At 41.9% G+C, this 27,698-nt stretch overlaps 1 protein-coding gene across 1 annotated transcript; it reads right to left on the bottom strand.

The window, feature by feature from the left end:
- Nucleotides 1–123: 123 nt before the first annotated feature.
- Nucleotides 124–27,698, bottom strand: LOC136611526 (uncharacterized). The gene is made up of 10 exons (XM_066591197.1): nucleotides 27,569–27,698; nucleotides 26,146–26,228; nucleotides 19,856–19,921; nucleotides 17,740–17,808; nucleotides 13,741–13,794; nucleotides 10,905–10,937; nucleotides 9,668–9,745; nucleotides 9,328–9,393; nucleotides 1,661–1,849; nucleotides 124–284 (listed from the first exon to the last, which is right to left on the bottom strand). Exons 1-9 carry the CDS (start codon nucleotides 27,615–27,617, stop codon nucleotides 1,667–1,669), a joined length of 681 nt encoding a protein of 226 aa, XP_066447294.1. The 5' UTR covers nucleotides 27,618–27,698; the 3' UTR covers nucleotides 124–284; nucleotides 1,661–1,666.

Consider the following 27,698-nt stretch of genomic DNA (forward strand, 5'->3'; position numbering starts at 1 on the left):
TGTATACAAGGCTTATTGTTGGCATCAATGTGCCACATTCAGTCTGAGATGATGGGATCAAGCATTTGACTATTTCTCCCCATTATCTTGGGGGTTCCAATAATGTAACAGACAATCTCAATGTAATGCTCAGAAAGTAATTTATTGTAAAAGAACCAATCAGAGGTACAATTACTTCTCTTCAGATAACAGTTTTCATTCTATTATCCAAATGTATAGATAGAGAGGTGATTAGAAAGAAATCAGATCTTGTGGCATGCCTGTGCCATAGTGATGTAAGGTACCTGCAAAACACAAGAAGCCATGGTTAGTGGGGATTATGGAAGATACTACATATATGTACTGTGTGTGTAACTGTATCCCTTATTACATGGACAGGTATCCTCAGGGCCCAATCATGTCTTTTCAGTAGGAAAATCCTGCTATGGTATTTAGAGGAGTGAGCAGCAGGGAGTGGTCAACCTCTGATAGTTCCCAAGCAGCGGGCGCTCAGAGGATGCCCCCCTCTCACAATATCTGCCATCGCTCTTCTTTGCCACCACTTTCCTAAGCAGGGAAGCCCTCATTGATCCCACTGGGTTCCTATTACGTAGTGACGGTCTGTTCCTCTACAGCAGACTGTTCCCTCTGTACTAAATGGGCGCTCCGTGAACCCAGGAACCTGCAGGGCTGTCTCAGCACAGACATTGGTGGTTAGGATATGCCACACAAGTACTGGGAACCCATTAACCCCTGGAATGCACTGGGAAAGCTCCATGGGACTTCATGTCACGTCCGCTCTGCTTGACTCAGTCTAGCTATAGGGGTCCCAGGAGTCTGAGTCCTGCTCACCAAAATTCCCATAGAAGTCTGAAAAAAACAAAAAAAGCAGAAAACCTAAAAGTGTATTTTGGATGTTGTCTGCATTTTTTACTGACTTTTTTTTCTAATACACTCATGCATTTTTCTACTTTTTTTCTCACTTTTTTTCCTATGAAGCTGCCTGAAAAATGACAGGAAAAAAACACCATATCCAGAGTATTTGATAAAAACCCCATGGCCCCATAAGGCACAGCTGCAAAAACAACAATATTTGTGGGGCTTTTCACATTTTACTATTGACATATAGCAAACATTTGGGCGCTTTGATTTCTACCAGAAAAAAAAAAACACCACTGCATAACCTACGCCAAAATACATTGTGGTTAAAAATAGTAGTTAAAACCCGCCTCATGCAAGCGTTTTGTAACACGTCCAGAATATGGATCCATAATGCAAGCATGTTAGGATATTGCATCCTTATATCATCAGTATCTCATCTGTATCTGTCAGTGTACTTTCATCTGGGCAATCACAGATCCACGTATGCCCAATAGAAAATATTACCAATCAATGCAAACACCGTACAAATCAAAATCTGATGACAGTAGTACGTTTCTGGAGCACAAATTATGTAGTTTATGAAGTGCGCTGTTCAATGGAAAGCCAAGCTGCATCCGGTTTATTTTCTCCAATATATAGAATGGCGCAATGAAGAAAATCAGTACAGCAACAAGTAATTAGCATTTATTTTGATGTACTGGATAGTAAATTAGTTCTGTAGACATATAACGGGTTAGTTTGTCTGATTAGGATGAATTGTAAATAGCGGAAACAGATAAAAATGACTTCATTTTATTACCTTACTTTAGCATGCCAAGCTGAGGAGGCCTGCAAGGCCTACAAGGCCACTGAGGGTACCAAGTAGAGTACCGAATACAATAGCGACTAGACCACCAACAAGATTTGCAAGTAGTATATCCACGATGTCTAGAACTTCGTCAATGCTAGTACAGAGACAAGAACACCCGGAAAGCAAATCATCCAAACCCTGTTAAGAAAAACATTTATCAACATGTGAATTTTGCAAGGAAATAAGCAATACAAATATATCTTCTAATTCCCCGGATTAAAAATGTATGTGCTATATTTTACTCATTTTTATATAACGCACACATGATCTGCGGCGCGGTACAGGGAACACTTCCTTCCGTCCCCATTGGGCCTCACTATCTGACCTCCCCTATTATGATAATTTAATGATGTTTGTAATGTTGGAGGGGTGTCTCATCACAACCTCTTTACAATGAGGGGTTTCCATGGTAACATGTAACCGGTCTGCCTTTATTACTCTGCCTTGTATTATTGCCTTGGCAGTAGAAACAAGAACCAACACCTATACGGATATAGATATACTGTGTCCGAGCCAACATTTACACCAGGCAGCCCTGGGGGTCTTTGCTCGGCCGAAGACTGTCTTATAGAACTTTTACTCCTAGCTGACAGAAATGAACAAAGATGGCCATCTCTGCTGCAGCTCCTCCTACCGGCGCCGCAGTGGTGTCTGGGGAGGGTTTGGATGTATTTACATGGCCAAGTACCTTACATTATTGTACATTTGGATAAACCGGTACCTCAAAAGTACTAAACAGGTAAAAACCCCCAACAACGCTACACTAATCGCTAAGTGTTGCATTCACTGGCGTACCGTGAGGGGTCGCAATTGTGAACAGGGCCCCGCAGGCCCCTGCCAAACGTTTACTGCCAGAGGACTGTTACATGGGAAGCAGGCAGCCAATTACCTTCTGTAGACTCCTCCGTGCGCACGCTCCTCCCTTGCACTGATGCACTGCAAGTGTGATTGGGCACAACTGCAGTCTGTCACTGCACTGTCGGCTGGGTGATTGGTCCGGCAAGTGGTGCAGAGACAGTGCCAGGAGCCGAGGAGGAGAGCGGAGCAGTAGTATTACGAGGTATATACCTCATGCATCCTCCCCCGGTGATCCTGATGGTTGTCTGGGGGTCAGGATGGATGGAGTAGAGCTGTGTGTGTGTGTGATGTCTGGCGGTCAGGATGGATGGAGTAGAGCTGTGTGTGTGTGATGTCTGGGGGTCCGGATGGATGGCGTAGAGCTGTGTGTGTGGGATGTCTGGTGGCAGGATGGATGGAGTAGAGCTGTGTGTGTGTGTGATGTCTGGGGGTCTGGATGAATGGTGTAGAGCTGTGTGTGTGTGTGATGTCTGGGGGTCCGGATGAATGGTGTAGAGCTGTGTGTGTGTGTGTGATGTCTGGGGTCCGGATGGATGGCGTAGAGCTGTGTGTGTGTGAGTGATGTCTGGGGGTCATGATGGATGGAGCAGAGCTGTGTGGGGATCAGGATGGATGTCCGGCTGACCGTGCAGTGACAGTATTGGGACTTGAGAAGGAGAGCGGAGGAACAGTACATGCTGTACAAGCATAGGCAGACTGCCAGGGGCCGCAACGGCCGCCCTCTGCTACATACAACTGCACATTCAGTGCATTACCACCTGGTCGTACGGTCGGCCGCACCATGGTCATGTCAGGATATAATTCTTTGCAGATGACTCATGGTAAAAGGGTTTTCCAGGTGCTTTTTCTTGGTGACCTATCCTCAGAATAAGTGATCAATAGCTCATCGGCTGGGGTCCGCTGCTCAGTACCCTGACCAATCAGCTGTTGCAGTGCCTGCTGTCACTGGTATAAAACACAGGGTAGGGAGAGGAAATTTATTGCTCCAACTCCTGTGTAGTGGCCAGAGCTGGTAACTGCAGGTGCAGCTCTCACTGATTTTAATGGGAGCTGCACCTGTAGTTATCACTGCCAGCCATTACACAGGGGTTGGAGCGACGTGTTTCTGCTCCATGCAGTGGGTGCCGGAATAACTGATCAGCAGCAGACCTCAACCAATAATCTATTGATGATTAAGGCCTCGTTCAGATGAACGCTGGCCACACGCATTAGAGATGCGCACAGAACATGCTTCTACAGAAACCAATGGTTTCCTATAGAAGCATTCACAAGTGTATTGATGACATAATTACATGCACTTTCAGGTTACAATGGCAACCATTACTGATATTATGATATAATAGAGCGGTTATCATCAGCCCCTCACTTATTGTTTCTTCTTGCCATTGACCTGTAAAGTTTACGAGTTTATCTACTATCAATAGCTAAACTTTTTTCATCTGGCCGGGACATACATACAATGTTCACAACATCTGGCCCAACCTCATGGAACATGACCATACCTACTGTCTAATAAATATGTTGTAAACCCTATATACTCCTGATGAACCGCTACGCATCAGCGGAGAAACGCGTCGAGTAACAAATAAATTACATGGGGAATATGAATATTTCAGAAATAATAAATAAAGGAAGTGTGTAGTATGAATGGAAACATGCTATACAACCAATCATATAAGATCTTCCAGGCCATTGTTTCAATTCATTGACATACAATTTGATTGTAACTTCAGAGAATTTTTTTTTAAATTATAGTGCATTTGTTATATTAAGATATGTAAAATAATTATGTTGCTTGGACACTATTGACAGCAAATACCTCCTGGTTCTTCATAACCAATCCGAGCACGTCATTTTTCTACTGCCCAGTAAAAGTATAGTAGTTACATCTATGAACTAAACTCTGGACAGTCTGTTTGACGATATATACAAACAGTTCAGCAGTACATCTATGCACTATAATAGGTATCTTGCTATCAAGGGCTGAGTATCCATAGCCTTATACTTACCTGGATGAGGTGTCTATTTGATACCTCTAGATATTACTGTCTGTCTCTTCAGTGCCCTATTCATTAGGGATTACTGTGTTATGTTTTTAAGCTATTTCTAATAAAAATTGGAAGTTTTAATTTTAGTCCCAACTGTGAAGGGTTAAGTAGCTTGAGTTAAACCCGTTCACGCGATCTTTAGAGCAGTATAGCCATGATCTTTGCACATCACTATACTGTGCGCGGACAGCGCTTGTCTGAACGAGGCCTTACCCTGAAGATTGATCATCAATAATAATACCTGGCAAACACCTTTAACTTATTAGTGTGGGAGCGCAGTATAAAATGAAAGATGGCGTCTATATTTAGGGCTACTGCCCACGGGTGGATATTTGCTATAGAATCGGTGACGATCATCTGCACTGCGGATACACAGCAAATAGCGCCCATAGCATGCTATGGATAATCGATTCTTCCTCCTTACTTGCGGAAACCAATTGCGGTTTCCGCGAGCGGAGGAAAAATCGCAGCATGCTCTATTTTTCCGCAGATTCTGCGTGTACGGCTTCCATTCAAGTCAATGCGTAGAGGTTACAGATTCTGCGTCGCCTAGTGACAGCACAGGAGAAAAAAAATATTGAAGAAAAAAATCTGTACTGTGCATGTGCGTTGGCGATACGCCGAGTTCATCCGCAGTACAGCCAATCACAGCCAGCTGTCGATGAACCAATCACAACCATTCATCGAGCACTGGCTCTGATTGGCTAAGCGTCAGCCAATCACAGCCAGCTCTTCCAGGATTTTTCAATCTCCGGCCAGAAAAGATGAAGGAGACCAGTGCCTGGGGCGAGAGGAAGCTACAGCGGAGCCCTGGGCAGTGCTTCTAAGGCGATAGGGCTTATATTTCAAGGTACCCCACCTGAAAAACGACTTTGTAGCGCCACATGTGACTCTGTAGTGCTACAAAATCGTGGTATTTCTGTGAGAAGATGCAGTGGTATCGCAAGGACCAGCGACGCGATATCACAGCGATTTTCTTGCGGAGATGCCATGTCGCCCGTGTGAACGAGGCCTTAATCTTAACTATCACCCAGCACTCTGTATGTTTGATCCCTGTTATTTAGACATATGAGCACTGCAGCCAATCATTGGTAGAGCCAGTGATTGTCTAAGCGGTCATGTATCCATTCGTTGCAGGAGTCACATGTCTGCGTTATCTACATATGGGTGTTACCTGACATTGTAATCCTGCCTGTGATGTTAGTAAGATGACTGCTGAAAAATGTCCATCCTTTTTGCTATGGCTAAGTGTGAGGTGAATTTGTAAAGTGTAAAAGAGACGTTGAGCTTTTCTTCTACATGATTTTAAGTAGCTTAGCAAGATATTTTTATGCTTGTGCTGTACAAATGGGGTACTTCTTCGCTGGACTAAATATGGCTGCTTTTTGCACATGTTAAAACTAGTTTCTACACATTTGGGCCGTCTGCACATGGTTGGATTTGCATTGCGAAATCCTGAGAGGAGGTCCGCCTTTAGATTCGCAGCAGATCCAGCTTTTTAGCATACTATGGCAATACACAATTTCATGTCTACAAGCGGAAATCGATTGCGATTTTCCGCTTGTAGAGAATAAAGCGCAGCATGCCGCGATATTGTGCGAGCTGTGCATGCACGGCTGCCATTGAAGTCAATAGGAGCCTCCTCATCGCCTAGTGATGGCGCAGCATCATAGTTACTGCGCATGTGAAATAGAGTTTGCTGCGATTTTCCTCAGAGCAATTTCCGTGCTGATGGCTTCCATTGAAGGCAGTGAATGAATCATCATTGCGGAAAGGACGCGGGATCCGCATCATCGCCTAGCCGGCACATCCACAGCACAGGAAAGAAAACAGCTGATAGGTATGCATGGATGTGCAGGCGGCTTAAGGACAAACTTGGAATGGCAGTTGAGATTTTCTGTATTCACCATGTATTCACTTTGAGCATTCGATTTCATTATGTCCACGAATTGTGACACTGCAAAGTGAAGTACATTTTTTTCCTGAAGGATTAGAGAAAATATGCTAAATATAAGAAGTTTTCTTGAAAATTAGTATTAACTGCTCATCTAGCCTTCCTAAAAGAGAATTTTGGGGCTTACTGCATCTTATTGTTGACTTTGATGTATAAATCATATATAATTAGCTCCTAAGCTCCCCCTAGTGGTGGTGACAGACAGTCAGGTTCTTATTATTTGATTCTAAGTCTATGTTGTTAGACAAAACATCCCTATAAGCTGTGCTATGGCATAACTATGGAATATTTGACTATTTTTGCAGTTTCAAAAACGAAACAAAATGGTGTTCAAAGATGAAGTATGCAATAAGCGAAGCATCATATCAAAAGCATCCCGCACTCTTGTCTCTTGAATAAAACATGCTTATGTGACTTCTGGCATATAAAAGCAATGATTCACTTCCATGGCTTGAGCCGTGGCGATCTTAGGCCATGACTAAAAGTGCCGCAGCTTAAACCGACATCCTAAGAGCGCGACAGCTCACAGCGCAGAAGCCAGTCACTGCTTTTATATGGCGGGACTTCAATAAAGAAATCTTATTCATGGGAAGAGAGGGGATGGATAGTCTTGCTTTCATCCCTGGAGGCCACTCAGTGTATTCAGCGCTCCAGGAATGAAGGTGATATGTGGTAACCAGACACGTATGTAACATGTGAACTGCCTTTATACTATTGTATCCAGTACCATAATGACAAATGGGGGATGGCTTTCTATGTGCTTCCAACACTCCTCTAGAAGATCCTAAGTGGCCCTTACCTTGTAAGTCTGAATGCACACGGCCGGGTCAGATCCTGCATGTGGGATCCCGCAGCAGAATCTGACCCTGTACCCGGCCGGTGACCCCTGTGTACCTGGCCAGATTCCTCTTCTCTATGCTGTGGATGTGCTGGCCGGCACTCATGCACAGCACAGATTATGCCGCGCCAGTGCTAGGCAAGGACGCGGATTCCACGGCCTTTCCGCAATAATGATTGCGGAAGGGCCGCGGGTCAGACGGCTTCCATTGCCTTTAATGGAAGCCGTCAGCACAGAAATCACTGTAAGATGGAGCATGCTGCGATTTGTCCCCCGCGAGCAGAAAATCGTGATTGATTTCCACTCGTTGGCATGAAAACCCTCCTTTGCATTGAATGCTTATGGCATTTGCTGTGGAATCTAGAGGCGGACGCTCCCTCTGGATTCCGCAATGCAAATCCGGCCATGTGCATTCGGCCTAACAGGCTAATGACAATGAGCCATTATCTTTGATATAGCAGCGATTTCTTTAAGATGCTTTTTCAGCCATTAAATGCTATTTTTAGTTGAACACTAAGATATACAATTCTCATTTAGGGTGACTTCACACTGGCGATCGAAATATCGCTTTTTTTTTTACCACAAGTGTCAATAGGATTTAAAAACAGATTTCAGAAGAATCGCAAAAGTATAAACTCGCAATTTTTGTGCGATGCGTTTTTAATATTAGAAAGTCCTATTGACATTTGCGTTAAAAAAAATTGCAGCGATATTGCGATCGTAAGTGTGAAGAAACCCCAAGATTTCTAATTCCTCCTGGGTTTCAAAATTCTGAGTGAGACATTCACTGCCTGTTTCCAGTGGATAACCATCTTTAGTAGTCATATGATGGGCGCAGGGGTGGAGGACTGGTTACAGATACATTAATACATGATGTTATTAGATCTGTGTCCCACAATGATGGCGGGGTGTTTAACGCACCCTATCATTTTGATGTGTGATGAGGTGCGTACCACAAAAACATGGTAAAATAGAGCAGACGACAATCGAAAATCGCGAGCCCCCATTGAAAACAATAGGAACGTTTTACAGTGATTACCACAAAATGCCACTGTAGTCACGGTAAAAAGCGCATGTGTGTTAGGGGGTTAAGGTTCCGCATCTCCAGCACACTAATTGCTTCTATGACATGTATAATTGTTGTATGGCAAACTGTGTTGCTGCAGTCACTGATAATGTATTATGAAATTGAAATGGAACAGTTTAGAAATGGGTTGATTTTAGGTCATTGTCATAGGATGAAATTACTCTTAGGGCTTATTAACACAAGCGTGGTTTTCATGCCCTAATAGGCACGTAAAAAAAAATTGCATTATGCTCAGGAGAAAATCACGTGAACGGGCGATTTTTTTTTATTTTTTTAATTTATTTTTTCCACGTGCAGAAGCCCCGAGCTTCATGCGTGTGAAAATCGCTCATTTACTGGAACAGCTTGTTGTGTCAAAAAAGCGCAGCTGCTCCAGGAGCTGTGACAGCTGCAGCAGGGGATTCCTTCAGCCCCGCAGGGATGCGAGGCTGTTTCCATGTGAAAACAGCTCACATCCAGGGGTTTTTAGAAGAATGGTGAGGACTATATCCATAAACTCCCGCTCCCATAGGAGTCTATGGAGAAGCTCACACCAAAGACAGGTCAGGTCCTCTCTTTACTCACACCATGGACCATAGATGCGGGCATTGTAGACACACATGTTATATTCTTGGAAGGTGCGAGTTTTTTGCGTGTCTACAATTTCTTTATCTGACCGCTTCTATAGGAAACCATTGGTTCTAATAGATGGAATTTTTTTTCATGCGCCTATTCTGTGTGAAAACCACGCTTGTGTGAAAGAGGTCTTAATGAAAGGTGTCTTCCATTGGCAAGTAAGAAGTCACATAACTGCAAAGAGCATGCACATCTACATCTAAGTGACGCACTTACCCAAGAGTTACAGATGTCTGTCAGTAGGTCTAGAAGGAGAATATTAAGTAGCGCGAAGATGTATTCCTGCGGATCATGAAAAACGTAAACCATATTTTCAGTATCAGAATATAATTTCCTGTGTTTTACAGTCATTTTCAATATTGTGACTCCTGAGTGCATTTTACACAATGTTATTGTTGGTAATCACAGTATTTAACAGACAAATCTCAGATGCCGCAGGCTCTCAGAGGATCAGCTGTAACTACAGAGAATGTCTGTGACTCTTATATTATGTCTGCGCTTCACTGCTATTTTCTTGTTATTTTCTAAGGAGAAGCAGAATAAAAATGTAGCTTACCACCACGCGCATAAGTTTTTTCAGAAGTGCCGTAAGATTACCACGACATGCTTTCAGAATGCTATCGGCATTCCCACTCTGAAATATAAAGGTTTATTTTTTAATATAATACCTTTAGTAACCATTAGTAACAATTACATGTAAAGATGCATTAACCCATTAAACAATCCTCAAGCTCCGTTAGTGAGCGCACAATAGACCTGTCTTTATACACAGCAGCCAGTGTGAACCAGCAGAGCGGCAGGGAAAGGGGAGAGAGCGAAAGACTGGACCAAGGATTTGTCAGGAGATGTTACTCTGACTTCCCGTAGACCCCGTAGATAAGTTGTAGTCAGGGGTCACAGCTCTGCCCTATCGGAGCCGAGTAAAACAATCAGCTAAGCTTTCAATAGGCAGCAGCTATACTCTCAGACATACATTTAAAATGCCTTCTTCCATCAGAACGTTCCAATCATCATATACAGCAATACCTTTTTGTAAAATCCCTTAAACTGCGATGTACTGGCATGTTTCATTTATGCTTGACAACTAATTTTGCTGTTGGTATGTCCGCTAAAATAGAAGCTACAAGAAAGCCGAACAACAGTAAGGGCTTAGTCACATGGGTGCAATGGCACCAATACACGGGCGCCGATGCGCCCGTGGGACTGTGCTCTTAGTGCAGGAAGAAGACGGCCATACTTCAAAATGTACGACTCCCCGCAGCGCTGAAGAAAGAACACATGACCGGCAATGAAGCTGGTCACATGTTCTTTCTCCCAGTGCTGCAGAGAGACGTCCATCTTGAAGTACGGCCGTCTTCTTCCTGCAGTAACACGGGCGTCGATGCACCTATGTGACTAAGCCCTAATAGTAATGCCTCTGCTCATTAAATACATATGTTTAACGTAGTGTTTATGACGTAACTAGGAGACTTGCGTGCCACAGAGTGTTAAGGCAGCAGAAATGCAGTTCTAAGCTCTCACTTACAAACTGAAGGTTGTAGGTTCAACCCCCTGTAGTTCAGGTAGCTGGCTCAAGGGTGACTCAAGCTTCTATCCTTCTGTGGTTGGTAAAATGAGTACCCAGCATGGTGGGGAGTAAAAGATGGCTGGGGAAGGCAATGGCAAACCCCCCCACAAAAACAGTTTGTCGAGAAAACGTCATGTCAGGACTCTGTGCTTGCACCAGGGGACTTTACCTTATATGTCCATTATTTACTATAAACCCCCCCTTTAAATTGTAGATTGCTTCTTACCACGCATGCTGCTATCTCGTCATCTGAGCAATCCTAACAAAGATAAAGGTAAAAACACAATGCAGAATTCTTAGATTTGAAAGATAATGTTTTCTTACATGAGTTTCGTAAAAGCTGCACTTTTCAAGAGAATTTGCAAAAATGTTTATTTAAAAAAAAAAAAATCTCATTTTAAGCAAGTTTGTTAAAAAAGGAACAAAAATGTTCTGCCTCTTTGTGCACATTTGCTGTAATTTTGAAAGATGCTCCATGAATCTGGCTTTCAATGTAAGCTTAACAGATTGACAGATTCCATGTAAGCTCCAGATTAACCCATTGAGTGGTACGCCTGGGCTATGTTTCACTATGGGACCTGCAGAGTACAATGCCATAAGCTGTGACATTGTGCTCTGCCTGCACAGTCCCTCATAGAACAATTCAGGACTTTGAAAAAAAAAAAACAGGGGGATATTACCGATCTGCCAGCAATCTCCTGCTTCTATTTTCAAACCCCTGCACTGCTTTGTTAACTAGTTGCCATGGAGACCATCGGCTTGTCCAAAGCCAGCCAATGGTCTCTATGGCAAAAAGAGCTGGTGCTTGGCTGTCAGAGGATAGCCAGGCACCAGCTCTTAGAACAGCAGAGAATAGAGAAAACCTTCGATCTCTGCCGTGTAAACCCTTTACATGCCGCGGTCTATGTGACTCCAGCATGTAAAGGGCTGACAATGGGAGGCAGCTCCCTGTGTCAGAGGATAGCCGGGCACCAGCTCTTACACAGCAGAGAATAGGGAAAACCTCTGATCTCTTCTGTGTTAACTCTTTACATGCCGCGGTCTATGCGACTGCAGCATGTAAAAAGGGCTGTCACCATCGGACCCCCGGAATTTGATCAGGTGGTCCTGATGGGTCTCTGTGGAAGTCCCTTAAAGGGACAAAAAATGTAAAAATAGTTTTAAAAAAAAGAAAAAACTTCTTAAAAAGATTAAAATAAAAACACTTCTTCCTTTTTAGTTTGTAAAAAATAAAATTACACATGTGGTATCCCTGCATCGTAATGAGCCAGAGAAGGAAGTTAGTACATTATTTAACCCCTTAATGACATGGCCCCTTTTTTTTTCCTCCCCCTGTTTAAAAAAATCATAACTCCTTTATTTATTAATCAACATTACTGCATGAGGGCTTCTACTTGAGCAAGGGCTCATTTTTGAGGGATGTGCTGTAGTTTACGTTAATGCTAATTCAGAATACATACGACGTTTTGATCGCTTTTTATTGCATTTTTTCAGGGAGACAGGGTGACTGAAAAAGTGCATTTCTGGTGTTCTTTATTTTTCTTTTGGACTATGTTCACAGTGTGGGGTAAATAATGAACTACTTTGATAGATCTGACTTTTACGGACGCGCAATACCAAATATGTATTTTTCTTTTATGATTAAGAATTTTTTAAATATAGATATGGGAAAAGGAGGGTGATTAAACTTTTATTACTTTTTTTATTGTGAAAAAGAAAAAAAACTATTACAATTTGGTATTGGTATAATCGTACTGGCCTGTAGAATAACTTTAATATATTATTTTTACTGCTCAGAGAATTCAGTGAAAAATAAAAATAAAAAACATGCCAGAATTACAGATTTTGTTAATCTTGCCACTAGAAAAAATTGAATAAAAAGCGATCAAAATTTTACATGTTCCTAAAAAGTAGATAAATGAAGACTAGAGTTCATCCCGCAAAAAACAAGGGCTTCTGGAGCTCTGGCAATGGAAAAAAGTTAATACGGCTCTTGGAATGTGGCGACACAAAAGCAAACCTTTAAGAAAAAAAAATATTTTAAATGTACAAAAATAGCAAAACAAAAAAAAACTGCATAAACTTGGTAACGCCGGAATCGTGTTGACTTAGAGAATAATGTTATCACCTATTTTATTCTGCATGCTAAATGCCGTAAAAAATGAAATCCAAAAAACAAAAGGCAGAATTTCTTTTTTTTCCCCAATCTCCATACAAATTTTTTAACAAAAATTATGCAATACATTATATATACCCAAAAATGATGCCATCAAAAAGTACAACTTGTCCCGAAAAAAAACAAGCCCTCGTATGGCTGTGTCAATGGAAAATGAAAAAGTTATGGGTCTTGGAACGCGACTGCAAAATTAGTTGAAATTAAATGATTAGACCATTTAAAAAACCTGCCTTGGTCGGCACAACAGGGTGGTAAGAAACCCATCACTCAAGGGGTTAAAGGGGCTTCCCATGACTAGAACTGAGATTCTGCTATTTCCACAGTATTTTTATTGGCTGTTTGAGGTATTGAAGCTCAGCCTTACTGGCATGAATGCAGATGACCTGCAGTTAGAGATGAGCGAACACGTTCGGCTCCGCCCCTTTTTCGCCCGAACACCGAACTTTGCGAACACTTCAGTGTTCGGGCGAAAAAGTTCGGGGGCCGCCGTGGCAGCGCGGGGGGGTGCGGCGGGGAGTGGGGGGGAGAGGGAGAGAGAGAGGGCTCCCCCCTGTTCCCCGCTACTGCCGCCCGCGCCGCCGCGCATCTCCCCGCCCCCCGGCGGCACCCGGACACTTACGCGCGAACACTGCAGTGTTCGGCAAAGCCGGTGTCCGGGTGCGGATGTGTCCGTAACGGACACGTTCGCTCATCCCTACCTGCAGTACCATACACAGCCTATGGAAAGTTATGGCGCTGTTTTGAGGATAAACAGTAGATCCTTTATCCCAGTCCTGAACAGTCCCCTTATAGCCGTTGAAGTCAATGAAATAACATAATCATTTACCTTTACAAAATAAGGTTTATCAATGAGCCAATAACCTAAAATAGGAAGGAAGGTTCTTACCAAAGATTTTAACAGCTCCTCCATTGTGCAGCCAAGAGTATTACATATGAGAAACTAAAAAGTAAAAAAAAGTATCAATTAAGAGTGAACCTTTTCAATATTGCAAGAACTACTTATGAAGGACTACCTGATATACCCGTCTTCGCCCGAGTTAATTTGGTACTGGTGTTTATCTGGTGTTCACACGGAAAATCTTATAAAGTCGTGGTTACTTTAGAGATACCGGGAAAAACATATGTTCACCATTTTGCATGGTTCTTTGCGTTACCCAGGAAACACCACGTGGAGGTAACCATGTAACGTTTCCTTTATATAAAATGACATCAGGAAGTGAGAGAATTAGATTACGAACATAAAATTGGGACGCTAATTCTTTTGTGCTTAGAATTGAATAATCGAGTTGGGACCCATTAACTTTTCCAATTTATGACATAATCAATGCCTGTGCCAAATTTCAAGTTTCTATGACACCGGGAAGTGAAAGAATTAGATTCTGTACGTAAAATTTGGATGCTAATTCTTTTGCGCTTAGAATTGAATAATCGAGTCGGGACCCATTAGATTTTCCTATTTATAATATAATCAATGCAAAGTTTCACGTTTCTATGACATGAAGAAGTGAGAGAATTGGATTCTGTACGTAAAATTTGGACGCTAATTGAATAATCGAGTTGGGACCCATTAACTTTTCATATTTAAGACACAATCAATGCCCGGGCCAAATCTCAAGTTTCTATTACACCAAAAAGTGAGGGAATAGATTTTGTACGTAAAATGTGGACGCTAATTCTTTTGCGCTTAGAATTGAATAATCGAGTTGGGACCCATTAGCTTTTCCTATTTATGATATAATCAATGCCCATGCAAAATTTTAAGTTTCTATGACACTGGGAAGTGAGAGAATTAGGCCTCCTTCCCACGAACGGATTAACGCCGCGTAAATTCGCGGCAAAAATCCGCTGCGTTGCCCCCTGCTATTAGGTTCTATTGAACCTAATAGCACAATGCTCACGATGCGTAATTCCACCCCGGAATTACGCACCGCGATTTCTCCCGTCCTCACCCGCAGCATGCTCTATTTTCTGCGGGTGAGGACGGGCTGTACGCGCTGACGGCTTCCATTGCAGTCAATGGAAGCCGTCCGTTCACGCTATCTCCCGCTGTAACCAGCGGGAGATAGCGTGAAAAAACGCTTTCCCGCCCACCGCCGCGCGTCATATGACGCCATATGACGCGGCCGGCCGCGTCACGTGACACAGCCGGCCGTGCAAGTGACACGGCGGCGGTGGGCGGTGACGGGCGGTGACGCGGCGGCGGTGGGCGGGGAAGCGATTTCACGCTATCTCCCGCAGGTAAGTATAGGGGCTCTGGGGGGCGCCGTGACGGGCTTCACAGCGTAATATTACGCGGCGGAGCCCGTCACGCTCGTGGGAAGGAGGCCTTAGATTCCGTATACAAAATTTGGAAGCTAATTCTTTTGCACTTAGAATTAAATAATCGAGTTGGGACCCATTAACTTTTCCTATTTATGACATAATAATCAATGCTCGTGCCAAATTTTAAGTGAGAGAATTAGATTCCGTACGTAAAATTTGGACGCTAATTCTTTTGCGCTTAGAATTGAATAATCGAGTTGGGGCCCATGAACTTTTCTATTTATAACACAATCAATGCCCGTGCCAAATCTCAAGTTTCTATTACACCAAGAAGTGAGAGAATTAGATTTCGTACGTAAAATTTGGACGCTAATTGTTTTGCGCTTAGAATTGAATAGTCGAGTTGGGACCCATTAACTTTTCCTATTTATGACATAATCAATGCACGTGCCAAATTTCGAGTTTCTATGACACCGGGAAGTGAGAGAATTAGATTCCGTACGTAAAATTTGGATGCTAATTCTTTTGCGCATAGAATTGAATAATCGAGTTGGGACCCATTAGCTTTTTCTGTTTATGACATAATCAATGCCGTTCCAAATTTCAAGTTTCTATGACACGGGAAAGTGAGAGAATTACATTCCGTACGTAAAATTTGGACGCTAATTCTTTTGTGCTTAGAATTGAATAATCGAGTTGGGACCCATTAACTTTTCCTATTTATGACATAATCAATGCTCGTGGCAAATTTCAACTTTCTATTACACCAAGAAGTGAGAGAATTAGATTCCGTACATAAAATTTGGACGCTAGTTCCTTTGCGCTAGAATTTAATAATTGAGTTGCGACTAGAGATGAGCGAACGTACTCGGTAAGGGCGATTTCGCAATTGAGCACCGCAATTTTCGAGTACTTCACTACTCGAGCGAAAAGTACTCGGGTGCGCCGGGGGGCAGGGGGAGGTGCGGCGGAGCGGGGGGTAGCAGTGGGGAACAGGGGGGAGCCCTCTCTCTCTCCCTCTCCCTCCCACTCCCCTCTGCAACCCCCCGCTCCCCCCCGGCGCACCCGAGTACTTTTCACCCGAGTAGTGAAGTACTCGAAAATCGCAGTGCTCGATTGCGAAATCGCCCTTACCGAGTACGTTTGCTCATCTCTAGTTGCAACCCATTAGCTTTTCCTATTTATGAGATAATCAATGCTCGTGCAAAATTTCAAATTTCTGTGACATTGGGAAGTTGGAAAATTAGATTCCATACGTAAAATTTGGACGCTAGTTCTTTTGCGCTAGAATTTAATAATTGAGTTGCGACCCATTAGCTTTTCCTATTTTGGAGATAATCTATGCTCGTGCCAAAATTCATGTTTCTGTGACATCGGGAAGTTGGAGAACTTTTGGCGAGTCCGTCAGTGAGTCAGTGAGTCAGTGAGGGCTGTCGTCTTTATATATATAGATGGAATATTAACCAGTGTTGCCCTTAAATCTATCTGTGTTGGATATACCTCTAGCCAGATATTTTGCGCATTACGTGGTCATCATTTATAGAATTCGTCCTACAGAAACATGTGATTGTTTTATTCTGATTTATTATTTATAAGTTCATTCTGCTCGATGCTCTCAGAACTATTAGCCGTTTTGTCGCTGTCCCAAACATATGTCTAGTTTTCCCATTGGCTTAATATAGCCCATTTGCTTATTTACCACTGAGAAGTAGAGATCCAAAATGAAGCCAGATCTGTTTGTATCGAGGCCTTCCAATCTGCAGTGAGCAATCAACTTGCTGAAGGAGTTTAAATATTTTATGTTATTATATAGCACATATAATGTATCAGTGTTAGGCCTCGGTCACACGGGCGTTTTTTACCACGATTTGCGCATGCGATCTGCGCATATTTAGAACCATTGCTTTGCAATGGGATCGGACACATGTCCGTTTTTTATGCGAATGTCCGATAAATTATAGGACACAAGGTCTGCGATCTGCGATTCCTTGTGTTCTATGTATGCGCTCAATGAGGCTGGCGGCAACAGCGCCGACCCCATTGAGAACATATACTACAAAAATCATTCTCCTCTGCCACAGCTGTAACAGCTGTGGCAGAGAAGAATGATGTTCGCCCATTGAATTCAATGGAGCCGGCAATACAGCCAGGTCCATTGAAAGCAATGGGCTGCGGGCGAGCGCAGGATGAATTTTCAGGAAGGGCTTAAAAATATAAGCCCTTCCCTGAAAATCATCTAAGAATGTGTAAAAATAAAAAAAAATATATATATACTCACCTTGTCCCTGCAGCCAGAGTTCAGCCGTGTCCGGCCGGCAGTTCTCCTGAACTGCTCTGTGTAGTATTCAGCAAGCCGACACATCAAACAGCCGGAGCCGCGAGCGCGTGTGAATACGCGCCCCTCTCTGCAGGTGCTCGTGTCCCACGGCGAGAATCCTCGCCGCCGGATCCGACCCGCCCGTCTGCAGGCGGCCTTAGTCTGATATCTTTGCTTCAAGGCACTGATGGTTTACCACCATTACAATGTTATATTGTATTTTATTATGTCATATTAATGTGAAATACCTTAACAGCGCTTATAGAAAAAAAAAACAACTATAATCCACACTTAAGATAAAATTACCAGTAAACGATATAGTTGTCCTGCTAGAATCAACAGCCTGATAGATTTTTCATCACCATCATCGCATTTCTGTAAAGTAAAGTAAACTTTAGCTGATTTGCTTTTGACCAGGTATATTGTGAGTGACATGGTGACAATCTATTGCTGATTAGACGAACATCTTCACTATACTCATATTACCAATCCCTCCACCTCTAACAGTGATGTGTTATGATCTGTGTTGTATCTGATACCTTGTAACCCAGCAGTATCCAGTCTCTAGTAACATTCTGTTGCAGTTCCCTGCTCCACCAGTGATATTTGTCTGGACCCAGAATATCATTATACACTAACTAATCTCCAGTAAGTAAGCTGCGCAGTGTCCACCCCAGGGGAACGGTACCCATGGTTATCAGGGTACGGTATGGGCCCGCCCCCAGTGCATGCTGGTCCTATGCTTCACATCTGGTTACATATTACACTCTAGTTATAACATTTTATTCTAATGCAAGCATTGTAACTTGAGACCATAAATTTATGGAAAACTAGTAATTGGCTCTGAAGCCCAAAATCTAAAATAAGACAAAATAAGAATGCAAGGGGTTGTCTAAGGTCATTGCATGTCAATACACAATAAATTATCCTATACTTACTTTCCCAAGCCCCTGCATGTCTCACACTGAATGAGACATCACAGACTGCTGCAGCCAATCACAGACCGCAGCGTTCTAACATTAAGGTCCGGGATTGGCTGCAGCAGCCTCTGATGTCCTGTATAAAGCCTGACTGCAGCCTGTAAGCCCAGTGTTATAGGAGAGACCTGGCCTGTGCTGCTGGAGCTGCAGGGACCCAGGAGGGGTGAATATAGGACCATGTATTATGTTTTGACATAGGGAGAACTAATTAAACACCTCCGATAACCCTTCTAAGGCTGCCTGTCCACGGGCGTAGCGGTATCCCATGGTGGATTTCCGCCCAGGAGCAGGAGCTGTCAGACAGATCTCCACCAGTCAGCAACGCTATGGAGAGCTTTCACTGCGTTCCCCGTGGCCGGATTAGCGCCGTGGGGAACGCAATGAAAATTTGCCCATGGACAGGCAGCCATAAGAAGAAATAGGATAACTAATACAAATAAAGCAAGTCATATAAACACCAGTAACAGCTTCTGGAATTCGGGAAATCACTTTCAGTCTGGAGGACAAGAGTTTCTTCAGGGTTCTGTACAATATACACAGCGTACCAGCGAAACAATACAGACTGATGTCTATATGAGGAGCTGATCCTGCCGCAGTATAACATATGCAGCACTGGACTATATACTGGCGGGGGGTCACTAGAAAGCCCATCAGCACATGGACTGCTGTAATATAGCAGGAAGCCCACATCATATCCAGCCCGTACCCCTGTGATGAACATGTTGTGCTGTAATATAGCAGGAAGCCCACATCATATCCAGCCGGTACCCCTGTGATGAACATGTTGTGCTGTAATATAGCAGGAAGCACACATCATACCCAGCCGGTACCCCTGTGATGTACATGCACTGCTATAGTATAACAGGAAGCCCACGTCATACCCAGCCGGTACCCCTGTGATGTACATGTACCGCTGTAAAATAGCAGGAAGCCCACGTCATACCCAGCCGGTACCCCTGTGATGTACATGGACTGCTGTAATATAGCAGGAAACCCACGTCATACCCAGCCGGTACCCCTGTGATGTACATGGACTGCTGTAATATAACAGGAAGCCCACGTCATACCCAGCCGGTACCCCTGTGATGTACATGGACTGCTGTAATATAGCAGGAAGCCCACGTCATACCCAGCCAGTACCCCTGTGATGTACATGGACTGCTGTAATATAGCAGGAAGCCCACATCATACCCAGCCGGTACCCTTGTGATGTACATGTACTGCTGTAATATAACAGGAAGCCCACCTCATACCCAGGCGGTACCCCTGTGATGTACATGTGCTGCTGTAAAATAGCAGGAAGCCCACATCATACCCAGCCGGTACCCCTGTGATGTATATGTACTGCTGTAATATAGCAGGAAGCCCACGTCATACCCAGCCGATACCTCTGAAGGAAAAGGGGTTAATATTATGTTTTATATATCTAGGTTAAAATTTACCTCTGCATCGTTCCAGGAGCTTATACAGCCTGTAAGGAAGAACACTAAGCAGCATAAATCCTGTTGCTGAAATAAAATTGACAAGTAACAAACAGATCAGTAAATACCAGTAAAGAGAGCATTATTATTTATGTTCTATTTACCGTATATACCGGCGTATAAGGCGACAGGGCGTATAAGACGACCCCCCAACTTTCACCTTATACGCCGGTATTACAGTGGAGAAAAAAAAAATCATTACTCACCTCCCCCGACGTTCTGTCGCGCTCCGGCAGGATGTCGCTCGCTCCTCGTCCCCGGCGCAGCAATGCTTTCTGAATGCGGGGCTTGAAATCCCCGCATCCAGAAAGCTAATACACACGCCGTCAGCCAGTTACATCCATTCAATGACATCATTGAATGGCTGTGATTGGCTAAAACACACGTGGCTTCAGCCAATCACACTATTCAATGACATCATTGAATGGGTGTGATTGCTAACACACGTGCGCCTTCAGCCAATCACAGCCATTCAATGATGTCATTGAATAGTGTGATTGGCTGAAGCCATGTGTGTTTTAGCCAATCACAGCCATTCAATGCTGTCATTGACTGGCTGACGGCGTGTGTATTAGCTTTCTGGAAGCGGGGATTTCAAGCCCCGCATTCAGAAAGCAATGCTGCGCCGGGGACGAGGAGCGAGCGTTATTCCTGCCGGAGCGCGACAGAACGCTGGGGGAGGTGAGTAATGATTTTTTTTTTTACACTTTTTTTTTTTGTATTACCGGCGCATAAGACGACCCCCGACTTCAGAGCAGATTTTTCGGGGTTCAAAAGTCGTCTTATACGCCGGTATATACGGTAGCCTTTTTGGAGGACGAGACAACAACATTCACTTAATTGAACTCCATATGATACTACATCTTCCTAGTAATTGTCTCCACAAGGGGAATTTGGGGACAGCTGCAACCTTGTTCTGTGATATCTGTCGGTCGCTGTGCTTTTCATGTGGCTTTCATTAAAAATGGGATTGTGGTGCTGAGAACTCCTTTTAAATGACAGAACAGAAACGTCAGAGGGGCCTTTAGGTCTGGAAAACTTCTCTTCAAATACCCTTTTAGGACCCGCTGAGTTAATAGAGGGGAGCTTTATATTTATCACCCTCATCTATTGGAGCAGAGAGCATGTCCAATAACTATATACAGTTTATACAGGGTTACTATAAAACAGACAGACACGTTCATCAATTTCTAGAAAGCAAAGTATTACTCTGCAGGAGCTGCTACAGCTATGAGCTTGATAAGTAAGCAGAAAAAGCAAGTGAGGAGCTTGTGTATGTGTGTGTATAATGGCCTAAAGTGTAGTGTGTCCTCTGGGGTATTTTGGTGATGGGATATATTTTTCCTGGATGGGTGAGAACTGATAGATTGGTGGGGGACTGACCGCTGGGACCCCCACTGTTCCTGAGAATGGGAAACCCCTGTAGCCCCTATTTCACATTTTAAGATCCATTCTCCCATTTCTGTAGTGCAGTGGGGAATGGAGCCGCTGGTCACACATGGGCAGCAGAGGCTCCATTCCTCTCAAAGGCGCAGACAGCCGAGCGTTCTGCTCAGCAATCTCTGTCTGCCCAACTGAAATGAATGGAGCCGTGATGCTTCATTCATTTCAATGGGACTGATGGAAAAAGCCAAGCACTGTCCAACACTAGTTACCCGTCCAGTGGATGGGTGAAAACTGAAAAATGTTTGCTGTTGGTTACAGGTTCTGCGGTAGGGATGAACTGAATCCCAATGGGGAGATGTGCAGCTGTGCTTGGAGAGACGTGGGCTAGATGACTACAAGAGTGTTTAAACTAAGAACTGAGAGGTGGGCAACCACAGAGATAGGGGGGAGGATGCAGCAAACAGTGACTAAGTAATAAAAATGTAGAATGGAATGATAGGAGTGGTACAGTTAGTGCAGTTAATAGAGACACACAAAGCAAAAAAAAAAAAAACATCTGAACTGCATGTTGCCTAATGCTAGACATCTGACTAATAAAGTTGGCAAACTGGAAGCAATAATGTCTGAGAAAAGGTATGACCTAGTGGAAATGACCAAGACATGGTTGGAGGAGAGCTGTGACTGCATGTTTAATGTAAACGGTTACAGTTCGTTCAGAAGGGATGGTAAAAGCCAGAAAGGGTTTTTACTTGATGTAAAATCTTGTTTAAAGCCAGCACTCTGAGGAGATATGTGAAGTCTCTATGTGTGGAAATACCGGGAGCGAAAGACAGTAATATGATCCTGATAGAAGCCACTAAATATACAGTAAAACTGCAAACTGCAGTATGTCAAATATGTGCAAATATACTATACAAATTTTTGATAAGATATATATTTCCTTGCTTACTTTATTCTGGAAGTACATTTGAAAAACTTTTTTGTTTTTTAAGCAATTTGGGAGCCGTACAAGTTTAACATTACTTGCTAAAATTTTGAGGAATATTTTGTTTTTCTACACCAAGTAAAGATTACAAAGGGTAATAGGTGTCAGAATGATAAATACCCTATTTTAAAAATGACATCCCTATATGTATTTATCAATGAGTATTTTGACCCCATAGTTTGTTTTTTTCAGAGGAGAAAAAAATAAAATGTTATATATTTGCAAACATGTCATTTTGAAGATCCACTTTTTTTGTATAGTGCACATGAAAATGATAATGCACATCCCAGAACATATACCCCTGGTTGTCGTGTGTTCAGAAATGTACCCATTGTGAACCTGATCTTATATCTAGATGTACAATGGGGTCTAACAGGAAAGGAGCAGCCAGTGACTTTCAGAACAGAAATTTCGAACTTGCAGAGCCCTTGAGCTACCAGAGTAATAGAAAACCCCACAAATGATCCCATTTGCCCCTTGCCAAATTTATCTATGGGTGTACTGTGTATTTTGGCCCCATAACTTTTGAATGAATATAAGCAAAACAGAAGGAAAAAAGTGGCAATTGTGTCATTTTAATGACCGTTTTTTTTTTATAGAGCACACATATGAATAAGGACTTGCACCCTGAAATGTTTACCCCTGTTTGTCCTGTGCTCAGAAATATACCCACAATGGCCATAATCTAATGTTTGAGTGCATAATTGGGCCCAAAAGGAAAGGAGCACCCAGTGGCTTTCAGAACAGAAATTTTGCTTATTTTCTGGACTCTATTTTTAGAACCCTTGAGCTGCCAAAATGATGGCAAACCCCCATTAATGATCCCAGATTGAAAAGCAGAGGCCATAGTGAATTCATCTAGTGATGAAATAGGCATTTTGATAGCATTTTTTTGCAGGAATAAATGTAAAACAGGTGAAAAAAAAAAGACTTTTTTTTTAATAAAGCAAGGGAAACTGAGAAGATGCACCTCAAATTTTATTCCTCTAGTTCTGTGTTCAGCAATACTCCCATTGGGGCCCAAATCTGCTCACTGGAGACATGGCTAGACCTGTAGTTGAGGGAACATCCATTGGCTTTTGGGGTATCACTAAATACATTTGAGGCCCTATTGCACACATGCAGAAAAGATAAATAAATTGACTATGTAAAAAGAATCCGCCCCCTCCTTTTTTTGAATTCCCTAAATACTTACATAGAATGATTGTATGAAATGTCTAAAAATAGGGGTAACAACAGAGGCCTGGTTAGGATGGGCACATGGGGCAAGAAAAATGTGTATCCCTCCTCCCATGCTTGCTGTATTTATGACCCCTTTTTTGGGGGAATTTATCAACTTTAATGGTACGGACGGGGTGTAGAAAGCAGCACTCTGTGAGCCTTTGTACCTCCTTAGACTCCTGGTCGGAGAGGTCTACACCCCCCATAAATTTGCTGTAGTGTGTAACATGAACAGCTTTTCTCTTGCATGTGGCAGCCCCCCTCTTCCTTAACACTACTGACGTGTGCATGCACAGTTGAGAGCATGCAGACATCATTTTTGTCTTGCCATTTGACTGCAAGTAGTGGGTGACTTTTTTGCCCCCTATTCCACGTGCCTAAACACCAGGGTTTTTTGTTTTTTTTCTTGTCCCTGTCCTGCAGGCCCCTGTATTTGTGGCATGGAGGCATTTGAATAGTAAGATACTACTATAGTAGTTGTGCATATACACATGGTATCCCTTGTGTAAGAGCACCACCACCATTAGCTCTCAAAATATGTTTCCATTCATGCCAATAGTATCTGGGGGATGAAGACAGTGGACTTTGTCTTTTCATTTTTATATATAATCAGGATATAATAGCCTGTTGTGCTCTCGCACATCTTATATAATTTGACTCCATTCCTGACTTGTTTGGATAGGATGACCTGCCAGAAAGAAAGCTGTCCTGTGAAGCTTATCAGGGACTCATCAACTTACAGATTTTTCTCAGTGGTATATACATTTTGAAAGAATTCTTTTAGCAGGGAGATTTGGGCCTCAATTTATTTAATTGATCATAGGCAGGGTCATATTTTGGGGGGACTTGGGAATTATCATTAAAATGGAAGAAAAACATTAGCATTTTAAAACAGCTCCAGGGAATAACTGCCGCAAATACGAGGGTCGCATGCACAGCACTGGTAGACCAGTAGGAACGGATGTAAGAGTTTTGTGCTAAAGCTATTAACTTTATGATTCACAATTGTTTTTTTATTTTGGGACATTTGTGGGGTGAATGATGGTGGTCTAGCATAGAAGTTGGTCTACTGGACAGTTAATTCCACAACTTTATCACTGATAAATAAATAAATAAAAAAATCAAGGGGGCACAATTGGCAAAAACCGCATTTACACCTGGAGTCGCTACAAATTGGGGTATTTGGGGAAAATAAAACTGCAGAATCACATGTTGCAGGAAGCATTGCACTGCTCAGCCCTGACGACTCAACAACTTCTTCAACCACCATAGGGCTAGTGCTAGAACTAGAGTTTTCAATGCCAGAATTTATTTAAAATGCAGTTTCTGTATTACTATTGCAGCTAAAACTGCTGTAACAGCTCTGTGTACACCTATTCTGCAGTACACCTCCTACTTGCCATTTTACAATTTTATTTCTACAAAGAATGATATATAAGCCAAAAAGAAAATATAGAGATAAAATGGATGTAATAATGTAATGCTGCCTAAAAGCGTTACAACCATAAAAAAAAAAAAAAAAGAAAGAACACTAATAAAAAATTTTCTACCATGTTTGTTTTTTGTTGGCTTTTGTAATTTTACGCTTTTTTTGACTGAAGAAGATAAAAAGCACTTAACTGCATGTAATAGTGAAATGCTCCCTATACAACATTGAGATCCACCAAACAAAAAATAATTAAAAAGTGAACATAAAAGTGAATATGGGTGTTCTTTACTTTTTGGGTGAAAGGTATGAGAAGGGGGTGATGAGGGAAACTTTCTTTAACTCTCTCTACACTATAGGATTAGTAGCTCTATACCTCTCTCATCTTACAAATGCACTCAGTGAGGGGTGGGAAATATACAGCGCTAATCATTGTCTTGTATTGATCAATATCATTCATTGAATAAAGCCCCTGAGATGCCACTATCAAAGGTGCAGCTCAGGGGGAACCAAGGAAATGGTGACCATAATATAATACATTTCCACTTGTCTTTCAGTCGGATGTTTTGTTGTTGGGGAGCCTCAAAAATGCTGAACTTCAGGAAGACAAAATTGAACCAGCTTAGAGATGCCCTTAGCCTTATAGACTGGGACAATGTCCTCTGAATAAGGATGTAGTGATGAGTAACTCACTAGAAGAGTTTAGGAAACAGCTTGGATGTCTTTCTTTTAAATAATAATAAATATTACATATTTATTCTGACTGACAGATTTGTAGTCAACAAGGGATGTTTTCCCCTAAAATGTGGAAAATTGGTTTCTACCTCTTTTTTTTTTTTTTGCTTTCCTTTGAATCAATATTGATATTAACAAATAGAAGTTCTGAAATCCATCTATGAGTTTTTTTACACACTACCATCTGATTCTTACTTTCTTCATTCAACAACTCTCTACAATCCATTTACCCTTCACCCTGGGCTTGATGGTAATTATCCAAAAGCAGAAGTTGGACAAGCAGCAAACTAATCATTATCTTTATTGCACATCTATCTAGAGAATGGCCCACTCTTCTATTAGCGCAATCCATAGAAGATGACTATTGCATCTGATTTGGAAAAGCTCGTGTGTTTTCATTAACACTTTTGTGCACACTCAACTGGTCTTCTATCTTTGATGGCAATTAGATAATAGTATCTTATGTAAGATATAAAAGCATAAAAAAATTGCTCTTACGTTCCCTTTTTTTCCACCACCACCATTAAGTAGTCCGCCACTACCACCATTAAGTAGTCCGCCTGCAAGTACTTTGCTAGTGCCTGTAAGGAAATACAAAAGGGCAGACATCATTGTAAACAAAACCAGAAACCTGTTATCCCTTGATGTTAAGAAACATTTGAGAGCCCAAGGACAATCACTGTCCATATCCTACATATAAAGAAAACCAAAGGATACACAAAAGCAATAAAGTAAACTTTGAATGAATGTATCCTACACAGGTGCCCAGCTGTCTAATAAAAACTTTGTTTCTACTCTATCCTTTAGGATAGAAGGAAATGCTGATTCCAGTCATTTGACTCATTAATTCCCATAGTCAATATGAGTGGATTATGATCAAAGGGGTCAAAGAACCTAGAAAAGACCATAAAGATGTATTTCCAAAGCATAAAATAACATTTGTCACGGATATGTTGTATGAAAACAAAAAAATACCAAACACTAGACATCCACACAACCATTAAAAATAGAAGAAGTTATAAAAGGTTGTTTAAAGTGAACCTCAAGCACTCTGAAATATAACTATAAACAAGGGCACATTTTTATTTTTTTTGTATCTGCTAAGTAAAAATAGTCTATAAATGACACAATGAGTTATATGTATCTCCAAATAGTGCATAAAAAGCTACAATGTCACCCTCTTAAAACAGAGTCATCAAAGTCAATGGAAAAGCATAAAGTTATGGTTGCTGAAACTCAGAGAAGCAAAATAGAATAAAGACTGTCATAAAGGCCCAAACAAGTCTTGGTGGCTACTAAGGTAATAACTATGGAATTAACACAAATCTTACACATACATTTTCAGGGACAGTTAAATGACCTTCTATTATGATATTATGTCTTCTAATAGATAACCGATTTACTACTTAAAAATGGAAACACTTTATTACATAGAAATGAAATCTTATTTTAACCTTTGATCAGAATTTAAACTGACTGCATAGATGAGACAGATATAAAATAGAAATTGTACATGGCATTACTGTTTGTTTTTATCCAGTAGAATATAAAAATATAAGATAATAAAAAAAGAATTATAATCTTTCACTTATGATTTTTTTTTTCCCACCCTAACTTTTTTACTAATATTAACAATTTATTGCTTTTCAATTAATTAAATTCTACCGTGACCTTTTACAAGCCTGCAGAAGCAAAGTTTGCGTTATACTCAGCTGTTATTCTTTACTTGTATATGGGGACAATGTTTGATGAGAGACAGGAGTTATTTTTCTTACCCATAGTGCACCAAGCACTGCAAAAACTAATTTTAAAGTCATTATTTAAACTAATTTGACAGACATTTTCATATAAACATTATTAAAAAAATAAGACAATTAATTTATCTAATTAACCAATAAAATGCAATTAATGTAAATCTTACCAATGAAGCTGGCAACGCTCAGACAGAGGAAGATGACTGCAAGTTTCATGATGCAGTTGTAGTTAAGCTCTTGACTTCAAGAGAAAATAAGAGCTGGTTTTAAACCTTAGCGTTACGGGCGCCCTTTATA

Source organism: Eleutherodactylus coqui, chromosome 2 (genome assembly GCF_035609145.1).
Source record: "Eleutherodactylus coqui strain aEleCoq1 chromosome 2, aEleCoq1.hap1, whole genome shotgun sequence".
NCBI classification, from domain to species: Eukaryota; Metazoa; Chordata; class Amphibia; order Anura; family Eleutherodactylidae; genus Eleutherodactylus; species Eleutherodactylus coqui.

What these genes read in the sequence shown, in the direction of transcription:
- LOC136611526 (XM_066591197.1), bottom strand. Translation starts at nt 27,617, where the DNA reads ATGAAACTTGCAGTCATCTTCCTCTGTCTGAGCGTTGCCAGCTTCATT. An exon ending in GTGGTGGAAAAAAAGGGAAC is followed by an intron (nt 19,922 to 26,145) that starts GTAAGAGCAATT and finishes ATTTTATTTCAG; the next exon opens with CAACAGGATTTATGCTGCTT. An exon ending in CAGACATCTGTAACTCTTGG is followed by an intron (nt 1,850 to 9,327) that starts GTAAGTGCGTCA and finishes TTTTCTTAACAG; the next exon opens with GGTTTGGATGATTTGCTTTC.